The sequence below is a fragment of the Macaca nemestrina genome, chromosome 2 (assembly GCF_043159975.1).
Source record: "Macaca nemestrina isolate mMacNem1 chromosome 2, mMacNem.hap1, whole genome shotgun sequence".
Classification (NCBI taxonomy): domain Eukaryota; kingdom Metazoa; phylum Chordata; class Mammalia; order Primates; family Cercopithecidae; genus Macaca; species Macaca nemestrina.
The window spans coordinates 141,609,112-141,636,088 of NC_092126.1; the positions used below are offsets into that span (position 1 = coordinate 141,609,112).

The 26,977-nt window shown below is 37.9% G+C and overlaps 1 protein-coding gene across 17 annotated transcripts in view; it reads left to right on the forward strand.

Moving 5' to 3' along the window:
• LOC105477607 (contactin 4) overlaps window positions 1-26,977 on the forward strand; it is a 1,037,214-nt gene that overhangs the window by 820,741 nt on the left and 189,496 nt on the right. For all 17 annotated transcript variants that reach the window (XM_071092102.1, XM_071092103.1, XM_071092099.1 and 14 more), the window contains one exon: window positions 13,150-13,347. In XM_071092102.1, coding sequence (XP_070948203.1) covers window positions 13,150-13,347 — 198 coding nt within the window. The remainder of the gene's footprint in view (window positions 1-13,149; window positions 13,348-26,977) is intronic.

A 26,977-nucleotide genomic window follows, 5' to 3' on the forward strand; every position in this document is an offset into this window, starting at 1 on the left:
TCACGCCATTCTCCTGCCTCAGCCTCCCGAGTAGCTGGGACTACAGGCGCCCGCCACCTCGCCCGGCTAGCTTTTTGTATTTTTTAGTAGAGACGGGGTTTCACCGTGTTAGACGGGTGGATCACAAGGTCAGGAGTTCCATTCTTTATAGACAAACAGACCAAATGCTTTTGTTATTTGTTTCACAGGAGCATTAGCAAGACGTGGGGAAGCGGGAAAGCATCTTGGGCCATAATGAAAACTAGCATTTTATTTTTCTTTCTTTCTTTCTTTCTTTCTTTCTTTTTTTTTTTTTTTTTTTTTTTTTTTGAGATGGAGTTTTACTCTTGTTGCCAAGGCTGGAGTGTGGTGGCGCAATCTCGGCTCATTGCAAACCCCGCCTCCCGGACTCAAGTGATTCTCCTGCCTCAGCCTCCCAAGTAGTTGGGATTACAGGCGCCCGCCACTACGTCTGATTAGTTGTTTGTATTTTTAGTAGAGATGGGGTTTTTCCATGTTGGCCAGGCTGGTCTCGATCTCCTGAGCTCGGGTGATCTGCCTGCCTCTGCCTCCCAAAGTACTGGCATTACAAGCATGAGCCACTGCGCCCGGCCGAAAATTGGTATTTTCTTAGCACATTTGATTAAGGGTTAATTTGTGCTCATTATTTAAATGTCAGTTGTCTAAATTTTAGATCACAACTTTAATTAAGGAGAATGTGGACTTGTTTAATAATCTGGTGAAAAGGCTGTGTATTGTTAACTTGTGTAGGAGTTGATTATATTACTTGAAAGCTTGCTCAGTTAGTTATATTACTGCTTGAAGCCTTAAAAAGGGTAAATAATTAGAGTTAAATTGACATTTTCCACCATTCAGCATTTTTTCATTATTCCTGAGAATCCATTTTAGTTCCCATATTGAATCCTCTTTTTTCTTTCTTCACAGAATTTGCTTAGCTTAAAGTAATAAGACAGATTTTTATTATGCTGTGAGAAAAAGCAATATTTCTATTAATTATGATTTGTCCAGTCAAAATTTTCCTAGGAAATATCTTTAAGTGCTGATGCTACAAGTGACACGTACAAGACTGATATCTCAGGATTTAACTGGTCACCTAGTTCCCTGAAATTCTGAGTACTCTTGAATGTCACTATGGGGTTAGATACTGTGGCATACAAAAGAAAACAAGGTTGTCCAGATCCCTACCACAGTCTGCCTCAACCATAGGGCTGGCACATCAGTCAGGGTAATCACTGCTGGACTGCCATGTCATTGACTTAGTTAAGCTGAAGGTTTCTGTTGCAGTGGTTCCTGGCATAGGAAAAGAATTCTTTGTCATGGTCTCAAGAGATGTCTGTTTTAATCCCAAATCTAATTCCACTGATAGTCTGTGTGGTCTTGGAATAGCTTATGTCATTTTCTGTATCTCACTTTTCCTGTCTCTCCCATGGAACTAATCCTTATTCTACTTATTTGTAAAAATTGTCAGAGGCACCAAATGAGATAATGGATATACAAGTGTTTTGAAAATGTAAAGAAGTAGGAAAGTTGTGGTTCTGCTGATGTACTTATAAGATGGAGGCTTACTGAAGGTAAACGAAAATATCTTGCTCACTGGATCCAGTTTAATTTTCCTTGTGCATGAAGATGTCTTATTCAGTCCAGGTGTTCCTGTCACCTTTGAGTAACTGTGATCTGACCAGTGGCCAGGTCACACGGGTGTCATCTGGTAACTCTAGTTTTCATCAACATCTGTCATTTAGTGTAAGTCACATCAGGTGGACTAACTTCACTGCTGCATCCTTTCCTTCCTGCCTTTACTGAGTCCTTCTCTCTCTTGGCTAATCGGTTGTATTTTCTTTCTGCCACTTAGTAAACTCAGCAAAACTGCACCAGAGAGTCAGAAATAAATGGAAAGGGAAGGATTTTTAAGGAAAGGAGCTCACGCATTCCGATTTAAAATACGTATTTTGATAGTCCGAGGATTTTTTGTTGTTATTGTTATTTTTTTCCCTCCTCTGATTTCGGTGAATTTGATTTACCATCACTGGTCTGATGAAAGAAATGTACTTTCTTATTTACAGGCGAATTCTTTCTCAGCTAACACTTTGGGCCTGGAGTTCAGCAATAATACTGTTGCTCCAGGAAACTTCTGGCATTTGGAATTCCACTTCGATTCAACTAACGCTTACTAAGTTGATTTCACAAAAGTAAAGTGTATGTTCTCTGGCCATATGTATTCTTGTCCACAAGCAGTATTCAAGCCTGGAAGATGGAGAAGAGATAAGCAACTGAACTATTCTAATACATAAAAACAAATTTCAATGTGTGAAATAATGTGCTGGTTGCTGTGAGGCAAAAAAGAAACAAACACTTATTTTGTTGTTGAGGAGAGACCACATGTAATTTTCCTGGTCAGGAAATGGCTCTTTGCAAAAGATAGTGGCTGAGATGAGTAAAAGTGGGGAAACATGTCCTGAGAAGAGAGTGCACAAGCCTTGTCAGAGGGACTGAAAATAACCCAGCACACAAGGGGATCAGTGACTATTTTTCCACTTTACCTTAAGCAACCCTTCTTAGCAGTATAAACCTTTCTTAAAATACAATTTTGTGGGGAAGTGCAAATTTCAAAAACAGAACTCTCTGCTTAAAGCCCAGATGGACGGGCACAACCCTCCCACTGTGTCTTCTCTTTGCATCTAAAAGTGACCCCTGCAGGAATACTATGTACTGTGTGAATCCATTAATCAAAGATGCCCCTCCTTAACCTCTCTAAAGTTTTGCAGCTCCTAGCTTGAGGGATCCTCCCCCAGAGTATACGTTAACAAAGAGTAAAGAGTAGAAAGCTAAAACTAAATAACTTGGGGTCCTGTTATGGAAGGATTTGAATGTGAGCTGGATGCATTTTACTTAATCCAGGAGGCAGTGGGACTCACAGAGGATTTGTGTGGGAAAGAGGGACATGACTCAAAGCTGCCCTTTGGTAGGATTAATCTGGCAGCGTTGTGTGGGTTGGCCTTGAGTGACCCTGAACCTGATATGGACAGAATAGCAGGATGTTCTTAGGCCAGTGACAGATGACGGTGAGACAAAAAACCTCTATGGAATTCAAATCCACAGGACCTGGATGCTGATTTTCTCCCCAGCAATGGGACCTACACTCCTTCCTAGAGAGAACCTGGGATCAACCCACAGGGCTTGTATGAAGCGTGTATAAGTGTGGAGCTGAAAGAGTTGTATCATCTGATTTTTTCTGTTCTCCTGCCACTTGAGAAAAAGCCATATTCTCTCTGAAACTGGGCATGAACTTTGATAGTTGTCTCTTTAGCTTTTATGTGCTTTCTACATTATCTGAAAGTATTTTATACTTGGCTATCAAAGGGTATTCATGCTTCAAGGGATTAACACTTTTAAAATGAACTTTGTGTGTTTGAGCTCTTTGTAAGATATGGTGATACCTTTGATTTCTTAAAATACCAAATTTTTAACAAATAGTTGAAAGAAACATTCTTTATCCCCCATGAACAGTGTTTCCATCTGCCCATCATAGTCCACTGCAGCTGCATCTGTCTGCCATGGCTTTACTGGTTTGATGGTTTGACCACACTGAACAGACTGAGCCATCTATTTTTTGTTTTGCTTTTTGAGACATAGTCTTGCTTTGTTGGCCAGGCTGGAGTATGGTGGTGCGATTATGACTCACTGCAGCCTTGACCTCCTGGGCTCAAGCGATCCTCCCACCTCAGTCTCTCCAAACTCCTGAGTAGCTAGGATTACAGGTGTGAACCACCATACCCAGCTAACTTTGTATTTTTGTAGAGATGTGGTCTTACTATGTTGCCCAGGCTAGTCTGGGCCATTCTTTATCACAGTCAGACAAGGGTCTAATGTCGGTTCTGTATGGTTTCAGCACCCCACTTTTATCGCATCAAAATACTGAGATTAGCTTATATTTGTTTTCTTCAGTACCATTTTCATACCAACAAAAGTATGCAACTAAGGGTCAATTCCATTTATTTGTCTTTGTGTCTGTATCCTAAAGCAGGGGCCACAGCCTAAATTGCCTACAGATTCATATAGGACTGAAATATGGAGTAGGGAATGGGTAGAGGCTATGGCAAACTGGAGACTGAGTGCCTGTTCCTCTGTGGGAAGCTGCTATTCACCTTTGGCAATCATTTGCCTGACGGAATGAGAGCCTAATGTAGTCAAATCTTTTAAAACAGTGTTTCTCAGAGTATGGACTTCAGGCCAACACCATCAGCAGCACCTAGAAACTTGCAATTCTTATCCTTCCCTGTTCCACCTCCAGAATAAGAAACTCCAAGAGTGAGATCCAGCCTTTTGTGTTATAACAAGCCTTTCTAGTGATTGTGAAGCGTACTCAAATTTGAGAACCACTTGTTATAGTGGACATTGTGTTGTATAACTCAGATTGCTTTTGTGGACTGATATTTGAGGACTATGTTTGTTTCAAGAAAAGCCCAATATCAAGGCCAGGCGCAGTGGCTCACACCTGTAATCCCAGTACTGTGGGAGGCCATGATGGGGGGATCATTTGAGGTCAGTTGTTCACGACCAGCTTGGCCAACATGGTGAAACCCTGTCTCTACCAAAAAATAGAAAAATTAGCCAGGCATGGTGGTGCACACCTGTAGTCCCAGTTACTCAGGAGGCCGAAGTGGGAAAATCACTTGAACCCAGGTGGTGGAGGCTGCACCCCTGCATTCCAGCCTGAGTGACAGAGTGAGACCCTGTCTCAAAAAAAAAAAAAAAAAAAAAAGAAAAGAAAAAGAAAACAAGGAAAGCCCAATATCAAGATATGTATTTGATTTTGAGTTTTTATTTTTTGTTTTTTATTTATTTTTAATTGACAAATAAACATTGTATATATTTATGGCATACAACATTTTAAAATATGTATACATTATGGAGTGGCTAAATCAAGCTCATTAACATATTCATTACCTCACATACCATTTTTTCTATGGCAAGAACTTTGAAAATTTACTCTCAGCAATTTTTAAGAATAGAATACATTGTTACTAACTATACTCACCATGTTGTACAATAACTCTCTTGAACTTATTCCTTCTGTCTGACTGAAATTATTTATTCTTTGACCAACATTCCTCCAACCTCCCTGCTCCCCAGCTTCTGGTAATCACAATCCTACTCTCTGTTTTTATGTGTTCAACGTTTTGTGATTCCATATATGAGAGAGATCATGCACTGTTTGTCTTTCTGTGCCTGGCTTATTTCAATTTGCATAATGTTCTCCAGGTTCAACCATGTTGTTGCAAATAACAGGATTTTATTATTTTTATGGCTAGATACTATTCCATTGTGTATATGTATCACATTTTCTTCATTCATTCATCCATTGATGGACACTAGGGTTGATTCCGTATCTTGGCTATTGTGACTAGTGCTACAGTAAACATGAGAGTGCAGATATCTCTTCAACATTTCATTGCCTTTGGATTTTCAGATTCGTAACATAAGGAAACTATAAAAGACACATCCACTTGTCAGTCTCAGGGTCTGTTCTGTGCACTGTCACTTTCCAGCCTCCACTCCAGTCGGAACATGCTAACAAAAAGGATGCTTTCCTGGTTTTTTTTAAAAAAATGACTTCTTCCCTTGGAGGATACAAAGTTTACTGACTCCAGATCTAGGCAATATTTCTCAAACTTCTCACTGATACAGTTCTGAGAGCAGAGGAGAGACAGGGAATGCAGAGTTATATGCTGAAGCCATTGACTGCAAGTACAAGATTTTGTTGAAGCCTTTCCATTTACCTTTAAAAATCATATAAGTTGTATGTCCTATTTTGTCATATACTCATATTTGGCTTATTGCCTAAACAATGAGTTAAATTACTTTCAAGTTAAATTCCATAACTTCTACCCACAATTTCTTAAAGAAAATCTAGGCCGGGCGCGGTGGCTCACGCCTGTAATCCCAGCACTTTGGGAGGCTGAGGCGGGCGGATCACAAGGTCAGGAGATCGAGACCATGGTGAAACCCCGTCTCTACTAAAACTACAAAAAATTAGCCGGGCGCGGTTGCGGGCGCCTGTAGTCCCAGCTACTCGGGAGGCTGAGGCAGGAGAATGGCGTGAACCCGGGAGGCGTAGCTTGCGATGAGCCGAGATCGAGCCACTGCCCTCCAGCCAGGGGGACAGAGCAAGACTCCGTCTCAAAAAAAAAAAAAAAAAAAAGAAAAAAAAAAAGAAAATCTACACCCTAGAAAAATGCCCAATTTACCCCCCAAAAAATAGAGGCAAGAAAATAAGAAGTTACATGTAAGAGGGGGATATTGTAAGTCATACTCGAACATATTCAAGAACTGTATACCTGACCAGAAAATGCACCTTTTGCCATCTTGCTTTTCCACACCTCCACTGCCACATCTGAACGAGTAAATAGCATGTACTAAAAATATCTTGAACAAAGCAAGTAGTCTCTTAGCTGGAAGGCTTATTTTTAGAAATACCTGGCACAAGGTTGGATGAGATTTAGTACTAGGCCTTATCTAATCCTTGCCTCAGATGGGCACCATTTCATTTCTCCAAAATCAGCACTGCAAAGATGGTGAAAAGCTTTCACTTTATGTGCCAACACAAATTGATTGGAGGTAATTGCCTGAAACACTGTATTGAGAATGATTCTCAGTCTGTGTCTGGCAGAGTCAATTATAAATGTCACCCATGGGTGTAGGAGTGGTGACTGGTGGTCCAAGTGACACTTATCTGTCATCCCTGCTCTACTCAGCACTAATAAAAAATGAAAATAGTGTCTGGACCCTGGATGGTCCTGCTCATTGCTTGGGACCTGTCTAAACAAAGTTCTCTGGACCACAGAGTATTTGTAATAGAGGTCCTGACAGCTACAGTCATGATTTCAACAACCTAAGATGCAAAGGGTCATTACCATCATTATAGGTTTAAATATTCATTAGTCTGTCTTCTAATTAATAGAGGTACAGTATCTCTCCCATTTCCACACCTTCAGATCTCAGCTCATCTCAGACACTGCCCCTCCACTCTTGTTTCCCAAAGCATTGTTCACTGGATGACAGCTCACATATGACTTTATATTTATCATTTTGTGTCTTGGTATAATCAGAAATGTCATCCAGAAGCTCCCTGTCTCAGAATCCAAAGTCTACTGGTCACTCTCTTCTTGAGAGAGCTCATAGATCTTTCATATGACATGCGTGGTTTTGGTTTCCTCTGAAACCAAACACTCTTGCCTTCTCCTGCTACCTGTTTATTGTGCACAATCATCAATGCTATTTAGTTCTTGCAGTTCCTGGTACAATTCTTACTTAGGGAATTTTTTGGGTTGCTCGCAATTTATAACATTTTTCTTTCACAAAGGTCAGAGAAAGACAAGATATCAATCCATTTACAAGAAGATATTTTTTGTCAAAAAAAGTGCCACAAGAAACTCTCTAAGAATTTACATTAATATGTTTAGTGATCAGTGTAACTCTTGGTTTAGGCAGGGAAGGTATTCTTTTAATTATCCTATTTTTCAGATGAGAAAACTGAGGAATAGAAATTACTTTCCAGATTAAGTACCAAAGCCAAGACTCAATTCATGTCTCTTGACACCAATTCCAGAGATCTTTCCATGGACTTATGCCATTTTTCCCTTTGCTCAGCACACTAACTGATTCCAACTCGGTCTTTGTAACTGTTCTCCAGCACTTGCCAGCACAGCTCTCCATCTCAGCACTGAGCTCAGTGCTTTTTGCAAACAACTGATGCTTTGTAAATATTTGACCAACAAATGAACCAATGAATACATTCGTTTTACCCATTTCATTTGTAGAAGATCAGTTAAAATACACTTTTCACATCTACTTTCTTAGAATTATATATCTGTTTAAATTCAACCTCACAAACACTGTGTAAAAAACAGGATACATATTGATAAAACTATCTAAAGGTAAGGAGACTCTATCATGATGTTAAAATAATTTATTAAAGCCAAAATGTGTTATAATGCAAAGACTACCATCCATGTCTCCTGACTTAACACTAATATCTTCTTTCTACAAAATAGAACACAGCTTAAATCAAATAAGTAAGAGAGAGTGTGTGTGTGTGTGCACGTGTGTGTTCTAGTTCTTGACCTTCCTAGTAACTACCCATGTGATTCCTAGCAAGTTACTGGCCTTCCTTGGATCTTTCTTTCCTTATTTGTCAAATGAGCGTGTTGGATTTGATGATATACATATAGAATGTATGGAAGGATGAAAGAGACTGAGACATCATGTAATCCCACTCCCTCAATTTATAGATAAGGAAAACTGATTTCTTCTGGCTCCAAAATACATTTTTAGAGGAACATACGGCTTCCTAACAGAACCAGCTCTTCTGAATACTGGGGCTACCCCACAGTCCCATCCCTGCCACTTGTCAAATGTGTAATCATGATCCACTCATACAGTTTCTCTAGACTTCAGTTTCCTGATATGTAAAATTGAAAAAGTTGGACGAAGAACCTTTCAGGTTTAAAACTTTGAGGTTAAGAAAGGCATCTTTGAAAACTGACATCTTTGCCACTACTGGGATATGACTCAGAACATAATGAAGCATAATATAGCTCTAGAAATAAATTGGTGTCAAGAACAATTAAAGAGCCACCATCCAGAGAATTCTGATTGATCATTTGAGTAATTTGTTCAGTGAGTACCTGGATTTGAAAATTGCTTGATTGGTGTCTTCTTTTAAAAATAACAATCATACATCATTTGTTGTTGGCTTAGAGATACAGAAAAAAAAGAACCAATTAAGAGAGCTTCAGAGTTCGTTTCCAATAGATTTGGATGCTGCAAACCAAAAAAACCATTGCTAGGCCTTTCTTCTTTAATGAGTATCACAATACAACTAGCCTCAGTATTTTTCAATTGAGCACCAGAAGTTTCACAATCTATTTAATATATTGCATTCCAAGTATCTGTTTACTCAGTTGTTACAAATTGCCAATGGGACAGAAACTGTCTGTCACTTCCAGAGCAATTAGTGTGTGAAAACTTATCAAAAGAAATCTGTCAAGTTTGAGTAAGTATAAATATTGCATGAAAGTCCCTAAGGAAATCAAACTGAGTGGGATACACTTTTGCGAGTTGTAGCACATAAAAGTTTATTTTGTTTTATTTACTTGGCTTTATTTTTCAGAATGTTGATAGCGTTTCATGTAACCCAATGGATTACTGTTTTGCTCTGATAAAAATAGGTTTTGGTTCTTAAGGGAAATCTCAATTGTCTTTTGAGCGATAGAACAATACCAGATCTTGATTTCAAATGTCAAGAGCGCTTACTTTTTCCTAGATGGTACACTGGGATGAGAGTTAAGCTAGAACGAGTAGGTTATAGTCTGCCTCACCCCTTTTTGGTGCTCCAACCTCACCCATTCTAGACCTCAGAATTTTCTTATCTTTTAAATGAAGAAATAGGACAAGCAATTCGTTGCCTATGTTTTAGTTTTACTACACTTTTTGCCTGCTTTGATGTCTACATTCTCATTACATTATATTCCTCCTGCTCCTTCCTGATTGCCCTGAAGACATAAACAAGTAAAACTACAATATTCCAGGTGGTGATATTTGATTGAGAAAAGAACTAAGTTAATGTCTTAGTGAGAGATTTCCCCTGTTTTAGGAGCTTAGTGCTTAGCCCAACATGTTCTCACCAGTACACCAGCCAAGACTTTTCTGCTGACCTTTCCACTTCAGGACAGGACTCCACAGACTTTACAAACGTCAGACGTTGAACCATGTTGATTAGGTTCCTTAGCATCTTCTGTTTGAGGTTCTTCTTGGCAACTATGGTTTCTTCTTTTTTTATTTCAGCATAAGAAATGGTTACACTGCTATATTGTTATTACAATTGGGGAAACATTACAACTTTAATTCAACATTTTGTTGTTGTTGTTTGTTGTTCTATTTAATGTTAATGATTTTGCAGAAACTGAAGTAATACAGTTAATAATCCTTATATTCTACTTATTGTTTTTTGAATTGAACTAATTGGTACAGCGTTTCCCAAACTAGGTTTTTTGAGCTATGGGGGTTAGGTGGTTGTGGTGGTGGTAATTCCATGAGCAAATAAGTTTGGATGCTTAAACACTCTCTAAGGAGTTTCAAGGACATTGGCATGTCAAAATCTCTTGCCAGTCCTGAAAGAAAAAAGTTAAAACTCCATTTTATTTTGTTTGTCCAGTACTTCTCAAAGTAATTTGATCATGTAACCCTTTGAGTTTTAGGGATGTGGGGGTAGAAAACAAAGAATTAATCATCAAAGACCACTGTTTAGGAAATGCTGCACAAGGCACTTCTGGGTGTTTGCATCTCTCACTAAGTTACTTAAGTCACATAAACAGGGAAGCCAAAGGAATCAACTTATTTTTAATTAGATCAAACCGCATGTTAATTGAATAAAAAAGTTTTACTTCTATAATGATTAACCTGGTGAAGTGCAACACCAATAATAACATCTGTACAGCCCTTTAGAGAGTTCAAAGTGCTTTCACATAATCAGATCCTCACCACATACCTGCATCACATTTTTAATTGTCCTCATTTTATGGACCAAGAAACTGAAAATGAAGTTTAAATGGCTTCCCTTATGTAACACAGACTTGAACTTTAGTCTTACTTCATTGTTGTTGTTGTTGTTCCTCTCCAATTAGAAAAATAATGAAGCAGATGCCATTTTCCCAATATCGACTTTCTAGTTGCTAAATGAGTCTCCTGCAGAATTCAGAGAGCCTTGCAGCCAGTAGCCGCTACTGAGAGTTCTGAAAAATATTGCAGGGAAAAATAAAAATCATTTCCTGGCCAGGTGCGGTGGCTCACACCTGTAATCCCAGCACTTTGGGAGGCCGAGGCAGGCGGATCACCTGAGGTCAGGAGTTCGAGACCAGCCTGGCCAACATGGTGGAACCCCATCTCTACTAAAAATACGAAAATTAGCCAGGTGTCGTGGTGGGCACCTGTAGTCCCAGCTTCTCAGGAGGCTGAGACAGGAGAATTGCTTGAATGCAGGAGGCAGAGGTTGCAGTGAGCCAAGATCATGCCACTGTACTCCAGCCTGGGCAACAAAGAGCAAAACCCCATCTCAAAAAAAAAAAAAAAAAAAAAAAAAAGTAGTTTCCTGTATTTGCTTTCAACTCTCCTTGGAGAAATGTGGGTTGATTAATATTGTGCTGGTAAATTACATTCTAACTTCCATCATGTGACTTTCGAGGTGCTAATTTATACTTAAAACTCTCTTATAAATAATTAGGAGATAGGAAATCTTCTCATTTTGCATAGGAGAAAGTTGAGGTGCTGAGAAATGACTAGGTTTGCTTGAAACTCACCTATTGAGTACGTAAGGAGTACATTGCTATGCTGTTTGTTAAAAGCCTACCATACAGGATAGTACTTCTTCACAATGTATTATAGGGGCTTTTCCTCCCCTAGATTTTTGTTTCTTGAGGAAGTAACCAGCTTTCTGGAAAGCACTTGCGTATTTACACTGAGTATCCTCTTGACATCAGCATGGGGTTACTTATAATTACATGCACATTCGTAAATAAAATGATTAGCCATTCTCATATAAACATAATTATATCATTCTAAAATAATACATGTGCAAACGTTATAATCCAGTGACAAAGGGAAAACAATCTGCATGACCCTTCCTTTGTGTGTAAACAGTGGATTATTAAGGCAGAATATGCTTCCTGTTGCACATTCAGTTGTTGAGGTCAAGTACAATTGGGACACATTGAAGGATTACAGTACAAAAAATGACTTTTACAGTAATTAGCGTTCTCTCTACAAAGCTGAAGTGACCTTTCTGCTATTTTCCAAGGACACTTTATACATTTAGGCTTTAGCTTACGATCATATGAAAAAGTGACATATAAGAACTCAGCCAACTAGTTCTGAAACCAGAGGCCCCATTGCATTTAGTTGTTCCCTCACCCTCCCCTCAACAAAGTAATTTTTGAAGATAAAGTGGGACATGTTGGCTAATCAGTGCCAGTAGCTAGTATATCACTTCTGTAGCTTTGGACAAATCTGGAAATTACACTTTAAAGAGAGGAATCATGGAATGCCTGGAGGTGAAGCAGTTTGATTTCCTTGGAGCACGATAGTTCACTGCAGCAAATCATTTAAACTCACTGTCATTTAGCGGTCTTCTCTGAAATGGAAAGCATGGGATCATGTGGTCCTTCATAAAACATTTACCTAATTCTTATAAAAATTGGAACTTTCAAAGGAATGTTTTCAGATACAACTGCCTATTAAATTCATCCCGCTGATATTATGGGATAAGTGTCTGTGAAAATGTTGCTCTTGTATCACTATTTCATATCCACTCCCTCATGGATCTAATTTTTTTTAATACGATGTATATTTGTGGAATCAGTCAACTAGTCAGTCAGTGTGTACTTAATGAGTATTTGCCACAGTATTAAACTGCTCTCTTACTAAAATGATGGAAAAGTATTCAACTTCACAAGTGAGAAGAAAGAATTTGAGCTGATAGCAGGAGGCATTGGAAGAAGACTGCACTGAGACTCAGGAATTATTCTGTTTCTAACTAGAGCTAAGAATTTGAATAAGTTACTCTGTTCCTAGGTGCTAGTTTCTCAGTTAATGGAAATAAAACTATCAAATATATTGGAAAGCATAAAGTACTATGCAAGTATGGGGCATTATGATGTAATATAACAATTACTATCTATAAAACAAAATAAATGAACTAAATAGTTTCCAGGGTGGCTTCCAGCATTACTATATCAAGATTATAGACACCCTGGGTCTGTAATTTGAGCATTACTGAATACATGTTGCATAGTGCCTGACACATGATTAGCAAACTATAAATGCTTAGCCCTTGACTTAAAGAGGTTGGACATCACTTAATCAGCTATCAGTGGATCTTTTACTTCTCTGGAAATGAAACCTTATTGACTAATAGTAGAAAGGCTGGTAAAATGCCATAGGGAACTGTGATTACTTCCTATCTATATTTAGTAGGCTGAAAAAGAGTCATTGGGCAACAGTATATAAATTTTTAACCTGATCATTTCTTTCATGAAAACAGTAGAGTTCCAGTGCCAAAAGACATATTTGTAATGAAGATTTTTTTACTTTCAGAGTTGAGTTATGCCTGGATCTTCAATGAATATCCTTCCTATCAGGATAATCGCCGCTTTGTTTCTCAAGAGACTGGGAATCTGTATATTGCCAAAGTAGAAAAATCAGATGTTGGGAATTATACCTGTGTGGTTACCAATACTGTGACAAACCACAAGGTCCTGGGGCCACCTACACCACTAATATTGAGAAATGATGGTGAGTTTTCTAAGTAATTTTGTTAATTTTGTTTTTTGCAATCACAGGATGAATGTGAAGGTATGTTATGTTATTGGCTCACAAAGCTTTATTGTCTAAATTAAATGTAAGAAAAGTTTAATGCTGCCTATATTTGGTACCCATATTTTCTCCACTTGTGTAAGAAGAGATAAACCCATGAATCCATTTTGGAAAACTAATTAGAAATCTAATTGCTAATCTCAACAGGAATAGAATGAGGATTTAGGTGAATATAAATAACAAAGGAAGGTATTTCTTGTTTCTCTCCCACTTAAACTGTATACACAGTCAGAATGAAGTGAAAGATTGAACAATTAGCTCATTAATCAATTATATGTAATTTAGTATTCTGTGTCAATTGTCCAAATAACCTCTGGATTTACAATACTGAACGCATAGTTCCCACCACAGTGAAATGTAGACATAACAAGGCTTATTTGAGACAGAAGTTTTAATTCCCCACAGTATTAGAATATTTCAAGAAAATATATGAAATTCATATATTCTTAATTACCTAAATGACTTAACAATGTGTAGTAAAAATCACCGTGTACTTTGTAAAGACAGCCGTGTATGCCAAACTCTAGGAGTGCCATGCCCTTTCCCACCATGGGTTTTTATATATGCTATTCCCTCTTCTTGAAATGCTCCTCCTTTCCTTAGTCCTCTCCTCTCAGCTTCTCCCTTGGATAACTGATACTGGTTCTTCCAGTTTCTTCAAAGATATCACTGTTTCCAGGAAGCCATCTCTGCTTGCCCACGCTGCCACCCAACCATGCTGTGTCAGGTACCTTCTATATCGAGTCTACGACCATACCCCCCAAGATCTCATAATTCTGCATCACAATTGTCTGTGTGCTTCACTGTCTGTCTTACTAGCAATTTGCCTTTTTTAAAGCACATGTAGTACCTTAGTCATATACACCTCTGCTGCACCTGGTTTAGCGCCTGATACATCGAAGATTCTCAATAAATATTTATTGAATAAATTTAAACAAAGACATAATTAAGCCCTTCAAGAAGGGCTGATATCATGATTTAAGCAGTCATAGTGGACATGTTCAGGTTTCTATTCGTTTAAAATCCTTTTACTGTCTAGTACACATTCAGATCTTCCATTATGAACAGTAATGACTAGACATGACACGAGTGAGGATACTATCAGACAAAAACATTAATAGCAAACATCTATTTGACATTTAATATGTGCCTAGTCACTGTGCACAGAATTGGGTGGGAATTATCTCATTTAAATCTCAAGCAATTATATGATAAACATTCTCTTTTGCAGATGGGGAAACTGGGGCTCAGCCACATTCATTAAAAATTAATGGCTCCAAGATTTCCACCCAGCACCCATGTCTTAACTGACTCCAGAGCCTGATATCTTAAACCCTCACAGTGCTTCCTTGCATTATACTATAACAACTCTTATTTGAATTTATATAAGAAAAACTTGACACATGCAAGACTGGAACTCAGATTTCTGTTCCCCAAGTTTGTTACTCTTTTCCTCTGTTTCGTCACTGAACTTTGTGCCTAAGTGAGTCTCTGAACCTGAACCTTCCAGAACAGAGTATTTACAGACTAAGCAGCTCTGAAGAGAGGGTCTGAGCATCCTTACTACATAGACTATATGTGGAATTTTCAAGCAAATAATTTAGATTTTAACTATTCATTTATTCATCCATTTAACATACATTTATTTAGAACTTGCTGTGTGACAGCCACTATGCTGAGTGCTGGTAAACAGGAGGCACTTGCATTCTTCTGGGGGATGCAGACACAAAGAAACAAACAAACATAAACAAAACCAAAATCCTATTATTTTAGATAGCAGTAAACCAGTATGATAAAATAACAGCTCTGTGGTGTGGAGAGGGGGCACAGTGGGTGTCTACTTTAGACAGCCATGGAAAGCCTTTCTAAGGAAGGGACACATGAGCTGAGACCTGAAATAACGAGAAACCAGCCCTCTTAAGATCAGAGGGCGGAGCTTTCCGGCTGAGTTAACATCATGCAAAGGCCCTGAGGCCTGAAAAAAAGCACTCAGCATGTTCAGGGAACACGAAGAATGGTGCATGGTTGGAGCATACTGAGCAGGGTGGAGAGTGGATAGAATTAAGGTTAAAAGAGAGTCAGGGGCCAGGACATGGAGGCCATAGAGAAATTACCAGATTTTACTTCCTGTGCAGTGAGAAGCTGTTAGAGAATTGTATGCAAAAGAGTGATTTATGTTTTTAAGAAGATTGCTTAGCTGCTATGTGGAAAATGGACTTTCAGAAAACAAGAGCGAAAACTGGAAATCCAATCAGAATACTACTGCAATTAATTCAGTTGGGAAATGATGGCGGGTTAAACTAGGGAGTAACAGCAGAGAAGGAGAGAAATGGATTCAGGATATAGTTTGCTGGTAAAGCTGCCAGAACCTGCTCATTCCTTAAATGTGGGAGATAGTGGAAGAGAAAATCAAGGATGACACATAGGTTTCTGACATAGCAGCTGAGTGTATGGGAATGCCCTTTACTGAAGTGGTTTTACTACACAGGTTTGCAAGGGAAAAATCAAGAATACGATTTTAAGCATTATTAAGCATTAATATTAAGCATATTTTAAGCATTACTATTTTAAGTTATGTACTTGTAAAACCAAATACATAACTTCTCCCTTGGCAATGGGAAGAATTACTTGTTTTGTGCTTTTTTGGCCATCTTTCTATCATAACATTCATCTGGAATATTCAAATATGTCGGCTTGCCTTCCCTACCTTGCTCACATTATGATCAAGGAAAGATCATCATTTTCATTTGACTTTATACTGCGCTTCAGCACAGTGCTTGCCACATGGCAAATGTTAAATTAATATGTTGGATTGAGCTACATTATATTAAATAAAACTGAAAATTCTTATCAGCTTACAGAGAAAAGTAGGTAAGGTACTAGCTCTGTCAAAAGCTATCAGTGCTATCTCTCCAGACTGACAGATGAAGAAACATTCAAAAGATATGCTCCAGTGGCATTTTGTAAGAAATCGCTTAAAAATACAGCCCCTCTGGCTTCTACCCAAATGCACTTATGCCAGAATATCTGTTCAGTGGTATTATCTGTTTTGGTCTATCAAGTCACAGATGTAATTACATATTGACTTTGATATACTGTGACATAGCCAGGGACAGACGTCACACAGAACTGCCTCTTCAAAAAATAAGAAATAAACATTCAGGAGCATGAGCACTCCAGAATCATCATGTACACTTAAAACTGGCAACAACTCTGCCTTTTCCCTGGCTTTTAGATTTGTCTTGATTTGTCTGGTATATCTTCATAGAGATGACAAATGTTTTGTATTAAAATATTTTATCACAAAGTTAGCAGACTAAGGATCTCATTCTTCAGCCATTAATGCCCACTCATTCTTAATTTCCATGAGCATTGCATGGTGAAAATTCATGTCTTTTCCATTAACACTGGAGTACATAAAATGGACACTCAAACGGTGTTACTAAGCAGAAAATAGGTGATTTAATTAGCTGTTTTCTGAAGGTGAGAGAAAAAGGGAAATATAAATCAAGGAGAGATTGCAAAATAAAGAAGACATTCTTGTTAAAATCTATTCTGTGACAGTAAAATCAATGAAATTCTCTCTCTTCAAGATATGGGATTTGGTGACTGTATATTAGACTGATAAGTGCAAGGCGAGTATAGAATTTTTACAATCATTTTGATCATTGAAGCACACTCAAAATTTCACATCCTCTGCCTGCCTCAGAAAAGGAAAAAAAAAAAAAAAAAGCAAGGCAAAGGAGTTTGAAGCCTGAGCTGAACTAATTGCTAGACTTGTCATTTCCCTTGCTAAGAGCACATGTAGCCAGGATAACTGTATTTCCCCAATATTCAGCTTGTTTCCTGGGCATTTCAGCTAAGCAGTCTAGACTATGATTCCTTATTTGTAGCCCAAGAGGCCATGGTGAGTCATAAAAGGTGAATAGTGAACCTTGGCTCAGTTCCTGATACAAATGAGGTGTGATGAGTTCCATGTCTGTTCACTGACCATTTGCCACTCACCCCAGTCCTGCAAAACCCTGGGACTCCCTGTTTGCTTTTCCCCAGCTCTTCACATGGCTCACTCCTTCCTACATCTCAAATGATGGCTCCAATGTGGGGCCAGGAGGTAAGGACACAAGCCATGAGGATCCTGGAGCCAAGTAGTCCAGGCAGAGTTCAGCCTCACCATTTATTAGCCATGTGGCTTTGGATGTGTCAGTTTAACCTCGTTGTACTTGGTTTCTCATCAGTAAGATAAGGGTAACAGCATCTACCTCAGATAGTTATTTTGTATGTTGTAATTGAAAGTGCTTTGAACAGTGACAGAAGTATACCATCAATAACTTTCTTACCTAAAATATGATCAACAAATTATATTTTTAAAAGACAGATTACAATAGTGTATAGACCTTATTATTATTCTTTTTTAAAATAGTGTATAGTGACAGAGAAAGGTGGAATAATACTCTCCAAAGTGACTAATGATGTTAAACTCTAAAGTGTTTAACTTTTAGTGGTAAAGTTTGATTTTTTTTTCTTTTTGCTTGTCATTATTTTTCTCACTTTTCTAAAACATAGAGTTTTCAAATTTTTAGAACATTGTTTGATAAAGGGGTTATACCCAGATTATTGGACCTAATAGGCACTTAGAGATCACCCAGTTTTATATCTTTATTTTTTGAGAAACAAGGGAACTGAAGACCAGAGAATTCAGATAAGAAAAGTGGTGTCAGGACAGATTCCTGGTCCTTGGCCATCATACTATTTCACTGAGGTTCAGAAAAGGCTGTTTGGGCTTTAGATTTATACATTTGCTTCATTTCTTTTGCTTCATAATTTTTGAGAATTTTATAGTGAGAATTATTTCAAATGACTGTTATTTTGCAGTATTCACTTCTGGGACACATAAAAATATGAGTTGTTAGACATATGTGAGAAAAATTTTTATCAGAGTTTATAGTTATTTATCCAGATATTTTAAAATCTGCTTTGAGAAGATAACTGATTCGAGAAGGTACACCTGTTGCTTAGGAATCATGAGAGGGAAAAATTATAATTGGGAAGAGTATATCATGGTTATTATTACTACAGGTACTAAAGTAGTCCATTGATCCTTTTTAGCCCAGCTCTTGGTTATAAATAGTGCTGAGCCTGCTATGTTATATGCTTCCTGCACAGATCTCAAAGAGTTATCCCTAAATTTCCACAAACAAAGGTAACAGACCACTCATATAGCATAACTACTAGAGAAATAGTAGTCTTCGATGATAATCATATTGGCTCTTTCTTCTGTCTTTAGGCACTTATATGGCTGTCTCGAAAATAGCTTAACATGAAAAGAATTCGCAGAGATTAGGACAGTCTTGAGAAAATGAGATAATGTCTGTTACACTGTTTATGCACATTACATTACATACACAGGTACATAATGTAGCATGAAAAATCATTGTTTAGCCTTTGCCTTTTTTTTCTGTTTTTCTGGAGACTGGTTGGGGACTGGTTTGGTAGGTTTAAAAAAATTTTTTTTGGCTTATTAGAACAAAGATAAATGTTTTTTGCTTATTAGAACAAAGATAAATGTGTCTGTCTGATAGGTCCATGCATTGCACAGTGATTGTTAAATATTTTTGGATATTAACCCTAATTGGAACTCCACATAGAAGAGATGCTACAAAACAAGGAACAATAAGATTATCGTATCTTAGAGTTTCAAACTCCCTCTTTCTCTGTACTCTCTCTCTCTTTCCCTTTCTCTCCTGCATTTCTATATTTACATAGATTGTTAAGCATATACATTTTGGATATAGGTATGCATATACAAACCAGATATATTGTCTTTGGAGGTTAAAATGTAAAGTTAACTTTTTTAAATGTTTATTATACTTCAATATAAAATTAAATGTTTAAAATGTTTATGTATATTCTCAAATATAACTGAAATAACTGACCATGTTTTCCCAAGTCCTCACTCATTTTCCACAGCCTAATTTAGCCATGAAAACAGTGAATAACAGCAACTTTGAAGTATTTAATCTTCTCATCATAAATCAAACTTTCACCCAGTAGGAAAAAGCCGAAATGATGACCTCAGCATCCTTCAGTTTCATGACTTTTAGTCATGTCCAGGACTAAAAGTCAAGAGGGAAAGTAAAGGGATTCTGGGGTATAGTCCCAGACGTACCCGTGGCTCTCATAAGACAAATCATACCATTTCTTTGGTCCTTAGTCTTCTCAGCTATAAAAAAAAGGTGATTTATAATAAGTTCTATCTAAAGTTTCTTCTTGTTGTCTTCAAGGATTCCAGTCACAACTTTCTAGCCTACTTAACTCCAATCTCAACATTTGCCCAAATCAGATAATATCAGGTTTAACAGACAGATGCTGTTCATTGGATCAGATTTCTTACCAATGCTGACAACTGATCCCTGCAGAAAACTAGGTGCATTCAGTCTTTCAGGCCACAGCATGCCATTTTGTGAGCTTTCACCTCAATGACCATTACACCTCCTAGTGGCTCAGAAGACTACATTTCCCACAAACTTAAAAATTTAAGACCAAAGAAGCCTTTTAAAATAGAAAGGAAAAAACTCAAAGATTCTGAAATATTATTATTGCAGCATCATGCATCCTCCATTATGATCCTGACAACTGGTAACTGTAAACTTTCCTAATATTGCTCCATGCTACATTAGATCCTCAACTGGGCATCAACAACCACTATTTTTCTTCATGAAAAGACAGCTTTATTTGCAGGCCACTTAATTAACCTAGTGGGTTTTTGAACCCAGTCGTTTAGGAGATCTCTTCTAGATTGGAGACGTGATCTGCAACCCTTTATTGATGACCTGGCATTTAGACAGGCAACAGGTAGAGATATGCCTTCCACTTAGACATAATTTTATATTATTTAAGATCTAGAGTTTATACCAAAACACTGCTTTATTTTACTCTCACTTCTAATTGCAACCTTTGTATGGTTTTGTCACAGCAATCATGTCTTGTTTTTAATTCTCTAACAACATCGCAGTTGAGGATCTGTGGGCGTAAAACATGTTTTATGAGGAGAACATCTAAATGACTAAAGGATGTGAGATATTTTGCTAAACTGCCATTGGTAATCTGATTTAATAACGTCTTAATGGCTCTGGATGTGTTGAAGGTTTGACAAGCTTAGGAACTTGGCAGTCAGCTTTAGACCTCTAGCATAGCCGATTCCATTTCAGGTCCATGGGGGCTAAAGGTCTTGGATGGCCATTTGGCTACTCAGTTAGGAAGCATCTGTTAAGTGCTCATTGTGTGTGGCACTCTGTGAAATAAAAAGACATGATTTCAGCCCATGGGAATTAGAGAATTCCAAGTTAATGAAGGGTCTAAAGTTTCATTCTTTATTGGAATTATTGAATTGAGTTCTGAATAATACATTTATAGAGGGACTTAAAATGAAAGAGGGAAGGAGAAGTGTTTAACCCAGAATTGAGTTGACTTGGGGCATTCTTTTGATCATGCATTTAACCAACAAATCTTCATTCAGTATCTGTTCTCTACTTGGCTCTAGAGATGCAAAAGTCTTTCTCTGCCCTCATGGATTATAGCCTGGCTGAGAAGCCTAATTGCAGTTAGAGGCAGGAGTGGGGCCATACTCAGGGGAGAGTAGAGAATTAAAGCATATTCACTTGTTTCAATTTTGGTAAGCACTACCATGGAGCAGTGAAGGGTACAGTGGAATCAGGTGTATAATCACAGCTTAAAGGTGAAGAAAACTGGCCTGATCTTGGGAATCAACCCAGGCTTCCATGAAGAGTCAGACAATCTAAGAGAAAATAAATAATTCCAGGCAGTGGGCACATTATTTGCTTTAAATAGGAATCGGCAAACCCTTTCCCGCGGGCCAATCTTGCCTGTGGCCTGTTTCTGTAAATAATTTTTCTATAGAAATGTTGGGTATTCTTGGCTAGTTCCTAGAATCTCTATCATTTTTGCTGTTATAGTAAGTTGTGTCTTATCCATTTGTTTTTGTTTGTTTGTTTGTTTTTTGAGATAGAGTCTCCTTCTGTCGCCCAGGCTGGAATGCAGTGGTGCAGTTTTGGCTTACTGCAACCTCTGCCTCCCAGGTTCAAGCAATTCTCCTGCCCCAGCCTCCCGAGTAGCCGAGATTATAGGCATGTACTATCATACCCGGCTAATTATTGTATTTTTAGTAGAGACAGGGACTCACCATGTTGGCCAGGCTGGTCTCGAACTTCTGATCTCAAGTGATCCTCCAATCTCGGCTTCCCAAAGTGCTGGGATTACAGATGTGAGGTACCACACCCTGACAGTTGTATCTTATCTTTAATCACATTATCTAATTAGCTGTTGCCTATATATGGAAGGTACCGTTATTCTTGTGATTCAGTATTTGGCAAGCTTGCTAAAATTTCTTGTAGTTCTAATAATTTGTCTGTTGATTCTATTGATTCTCTCAAACTTTGCTATCGTCTCCATTTCCTCTAAGCCAAGGATCAGCCAACTAGCATTTATTGGCCCACCACCTATTTTTGTAAATAAAGTTTTATTGGCACACAGCCATTCCCGTTTGTTTACCTTTTGGCCATGGCTGCTTTCCAGCTACAATGGCAGAGTTGAGCAGTAACAGGACTGTATAGCCCACAAAGCCTAGATAAAATTCTTATTATCTGACTTTTTACAGAAAAACTCTGTTAATCCTTGACAAAATGATATCATTAAATATCTGAAGACGGTCCATTAAAATACTTGTTATTTGTGGCTCTGAAGACTTGAACTGGGACCAACATGTACAGAGATAGTGTTTAGTTCAATACAACATGGATAACTTTTTAGTAGGAAAAGTATAGGAGTACTTCCTTCAAAGAAGGTAAAAGTTGGCTTAAAAGATGACATTATAACTAATTGCCCAAACCGGAAACTATTAGCTCATTACTTCAGGAATTCAGGAAAACCAGGACCATCCAGTGCAGGCAGAGGTATTTGGCCTCTCTGCCTGTAAATGAGACAGTCTCTTGGAAAAGGTTATCTCTGCATTTTCAATATTGAAAAGGAAGGAAGGTGGTGCAGGTTTGATTAAAGTCAAATCATAAGATTTATTTTCATCTCTCACAGGTCTGTGAGGATACCTGAAAACCTTGACTATAAGAGGTGATGTACAACCTTGAGATACCTTGCCTCTCCTCTTCAGCAGTGGGGAGGTTCTTGTCTCAACAGTTGTTGCCTCAAACTCTGGGAATTCACCTACTGGATGGTGGTGGTGGTGGTAGAGATAACTTGGACAGTCCACTAGAATCTGTATGTCTCCTTCAACCCAAGGGGAAACATGCCTTTTTTCAAAAGCGCAAAATGGTAAACACAGTCAAGTGAATTTGTATGACTAATCAGATATTTCCAAATATTTTTAGGTTAGTGATACATACATCATATGACTTGTTTCCCAAGAAAGTCAATGTGGAAACTTTTCATAAAACAATTTTTGCCTTTTTTTTTTCATTAGAAAATCCCACTCTGTGGAAGTTAGTAAATGTTCCTTCTGTAGTTAAATTTAGTAAGCACAGATTCCAGCTAAGGCAGGTGTTGGCAAAAATCTTATGGCACGCAACTCTGCAAACTGGTCTCCTTCTGCCAACAGAGTGCTCTGCAAATTGTAATTAAACAAGCACGATGTGTTGCTGATTTCTCTTTCATATTCTCTAAATTGCCAGTTGTTTTGTTAAATTCTGCATTCTTACAGACATCAGCATCAACTTTAATAATTACCCAGGTTTTGAAAGGGATACAGTTATCACAAGTTCTTCTACAGAGTCCAGACTCTGGATGGACTTTGTCCCTCAATTTGGGTCTCCATTGCTAGTACTCTCCCAATGACTAGCCCTTAGGATATGTTTATTAATGTTAGGTGGAGCTTCTTGCTTTTGCTCATAGTTGGGAAAGTTGTTCTCAAAGTGTATTCTTCAGACAAGCAGCATCAAAATCACCTGGGACTTCTTAAAATTGCAAATTCATAGGCTACATCTCAACCCACTAAATCAGAAACTCAAGCCTTTCAGTTGATTTAAAGTTTGAGAACCATTGCTTTAGGAAAAATACTTAAGAACTGCCCACCATGTCTTCCTCATGAAATCACCTCTTTTGGTTATTCAATAAACAATTAGTTATTGCCTGCATATGCCCCATTACTAAGCCGTGTGCTAAAAAAGAGTAGCCTATGAATGTCATGATTATAAGGATCAGATCTGTGTTATCCACAGTGTGCCCCCATTTCTAGGCACAGCACGTGGCTTATGATTGGTGTCAAATGAATATTTACTTATTTAATTTATTGGAATATTAATACAACTAAGCCCCTGTCTTCTGAAGACTTTGATGTATGGAATTTCAAGTGCTGTAACCTTCATTGCTATTACTGTATCTCTCTTAATCCAAAGAACATAAAACATTGGCAATGAATTTTAATGAATTAAGACATTTTTGCTTTATGCATAAAATTATGTTAGGTGTTTTTATTTAGAATTGAAAGCAAGAGTTGTCTTTATAGGCAAATCATATATTTCATATAGCAGAGAAGTATGGCTGAGGTTGTATATCTTGGTTGAACCAGACTAAATTATATGTGTTCCTTACTTCTACTTTGCCTTGGTTATATAGATCTGGGTAGGCCTTTACATCTTCCCACCTTTTTTAATAGTTTGAAGATGAAAAGGAGGTTCTGGAGCAATTCCATCAATGTTCGCAGTCTTTTAGCCTAATCATTATGTAAATCACCAGAGCAGCTGTGCACCAATTAATTGCGAAAGTGTACAGGTGGTCAGCAGAATGACTTGAAAAATGCACTCCTGTTTTAAGGGGCCTTTCGTTTCTTAAAAAACAAAAAAGGCAACAGCTTTTAAATTTAATGCAGAAAGTAAAGGCCAAAATGGTTAAAATAAAAAAATAGTAAAATAACAACATAGCCTGTGCCAGTTGTAACCAAATTAAATGGAACAGTTCACAGGTGTTCCAAAACAATGTTCATAATATAGTTGAAGAAAATTGCTTCTCTCGTTTTTATGACTTTAATACTAGGACAATCTTTATATACAATGAAAAATTTTTAAACAGCAGTGAAATGATGCCATTTTATCTCTGATCCTTCTCTTTATGTACTGTACTACTGCTATATATACAGATTAATCTGTTATTACTGATGACTCTGTTATTCACGCTCCTATAGCCATAAATATGGATCACTGTGTATCAAGTCAGAAATCACTCTGTGTGACTAGATAAACAATGTATACAGATCATTTTAGTAAAGAATGATCTTAAGTTAGTGAACTTGTACTAGAAGCTACAATTATACTTCATAAATGACTTCTATGCCTGGAAAGAAGTATATGTTTGACTTAATGGCTATTATATATCACAGCATAAACACTGCATTCCTACATCTTTTCCTCCCTTCAACAAATCCTTACCCATCACATTTTTTCACATATTACTTGTATTGGGCTAAGATTTGTGAGGGATACAGAAAAAAATGAGAAGAATTTCTATCTCTAAAGCAGGTAAGAGGACAATAGAAGAGATGCTGTGTGTGTGTGTGTGTGTGTGTGTGTGTGTGTGTGTCTGTCTGTCTGTCTGTCTGTCTGTCTAGCTAGCTAGCTATAAAGATGATAGGAAACAGCATTGCTATTTAAGAGGTACCCTGAAATTTATATGTAAAATGTTTTATGTCAGTAGTTACTTACTGAACACCTACAAGTGAAGAGCCTGCAATGGAAGTTAGGAATACAGCTATGAAAAAGACAAACACATTATTTGGTGTTATATGTTTTGCCATCTAAATGGAAGGCAGACACTAAACACATGAATAAATGAGAATTATAAATTGTGATAAGTAACATGACGGAAGCAAGACAGTAGTAGAGAATAACTCTTACTTTGTATGGGCATGAAAATATGCCCAGACAAAGACTTGCATGTAAACGTTCATGGAAGTATTATTGGTAATAGCTAAAAGTGGAAGCCACCCAAATGCCCATCAACTGGTGTTATGGGTTGAATTTTGTCCCTCAAATAGATATGGTGAAGTCCTAACACCCAGTGCCTCTGAATGTGACCTTAGTTAGAAATAGAGTCAGCGTAGATGTAATCAGCAAAGATAAGGTCGTGGTAGGGTAAGATGGACCCTAAATCAAATATTACTGGTGTCCTTCTAAGAACACAATGGGAAGAAACACATACACAGAGAGAATGTCACGTGACAACAGAGGCAAAGATGGAGTGATGTGACTATAAGCCAATGAATGCCAAGGATTGACAGCTACCTCCAGAAGGTAGGAAAGATTCTTCCTAGAGTCTCAAAGGGAGCATGGCCCTGTCAACACCTGTATTTATGACTTCTGTCCTCTAGAACTATAAGAGAATAAATTTATTTTGCTTAGGGCCACTGAGTCTGTAATGCTTTGTTAAGGCAACTCTAGGAAGCTAATACAACCAGCGAATGGAGAAGGAAAATGTGGTATATCCATACAGTGGAATATTATTCTGCAATAAAAAGGAACAAACTACTGGTACATGCTACAACATGGATGAATCTTGAAAACACTATGCTCAGTGAAAGAGGCCAGGCACAAAAGACCGCATATTGCACAATTTAATTTATATGAAATATTCAGAAAAAAGCAAATGTATAGAGACAGAAAGAAGTTAGAGGTTTCCCAGGACTGAGACTGGGAATGGGGATTAATTGTGAATGGGCATGAGGCATCTCACTGGGGTGATGGAAATGTTCTAAAACTAGATTGTGGTGATAGTGGCATGACTCAGCAAATTTGCTAAAAGCCATTGGATTGCACACTTAAAATTTGTGAACTTTTTAGTATGTAAATTATACCTTAAAAACTTGTTTTTCAAAAAATTATCAATGGAAACAGACAAAGGTAGAAGTTTTTATAATTTGAGCCATTTAAAGACCACTGTTGGCTAGAGAGTAGGGCCTACAGAGGAGAGGGGAAGGCAGTAAGTAGGCAAAGGATTCTGGGAGAGCAGATGTTCAGTTTGGGCCTAAATAGGCAGGATTTTAGGACGTGGAGATAACAGTTCAGGGATCTGGGACATTGCGTCTTCTGCAGGGCCAATGATATTTTAGTTCTTTCAAACAAGGCCGTGTGACATATATTTGCTCCTTGGTGTAATTTTCATGACCGGATTAGATAAACACAATTTTATATGTGATATTTATAGACAGAGAGAGGCTGGGAAAAAAACCTGATGACTTCTAAGACCTCCTTGGCCCTTGTATTTTAACCTTATTGTCTCATCTCCCTGCAACACATCATACACTGCAGTGCAGGCTGTCTTGATTCCCTGGGAAGACGAAAGACCTCTTTCTCTCAAGGCAATTCTTTCTTTAATTAACACTGCTCTCAGAGTATGCAGCCATATACACAGCACTAAAAGGTGTTAACTTGCTCACTGCGCTCAAAGTCATACTACTGATATTTATGGGATGATGATTCAACTGTACGGGCTGTTTGTTAGCAAGTTCAGCAGCTGTGTGTGAATATTGTTG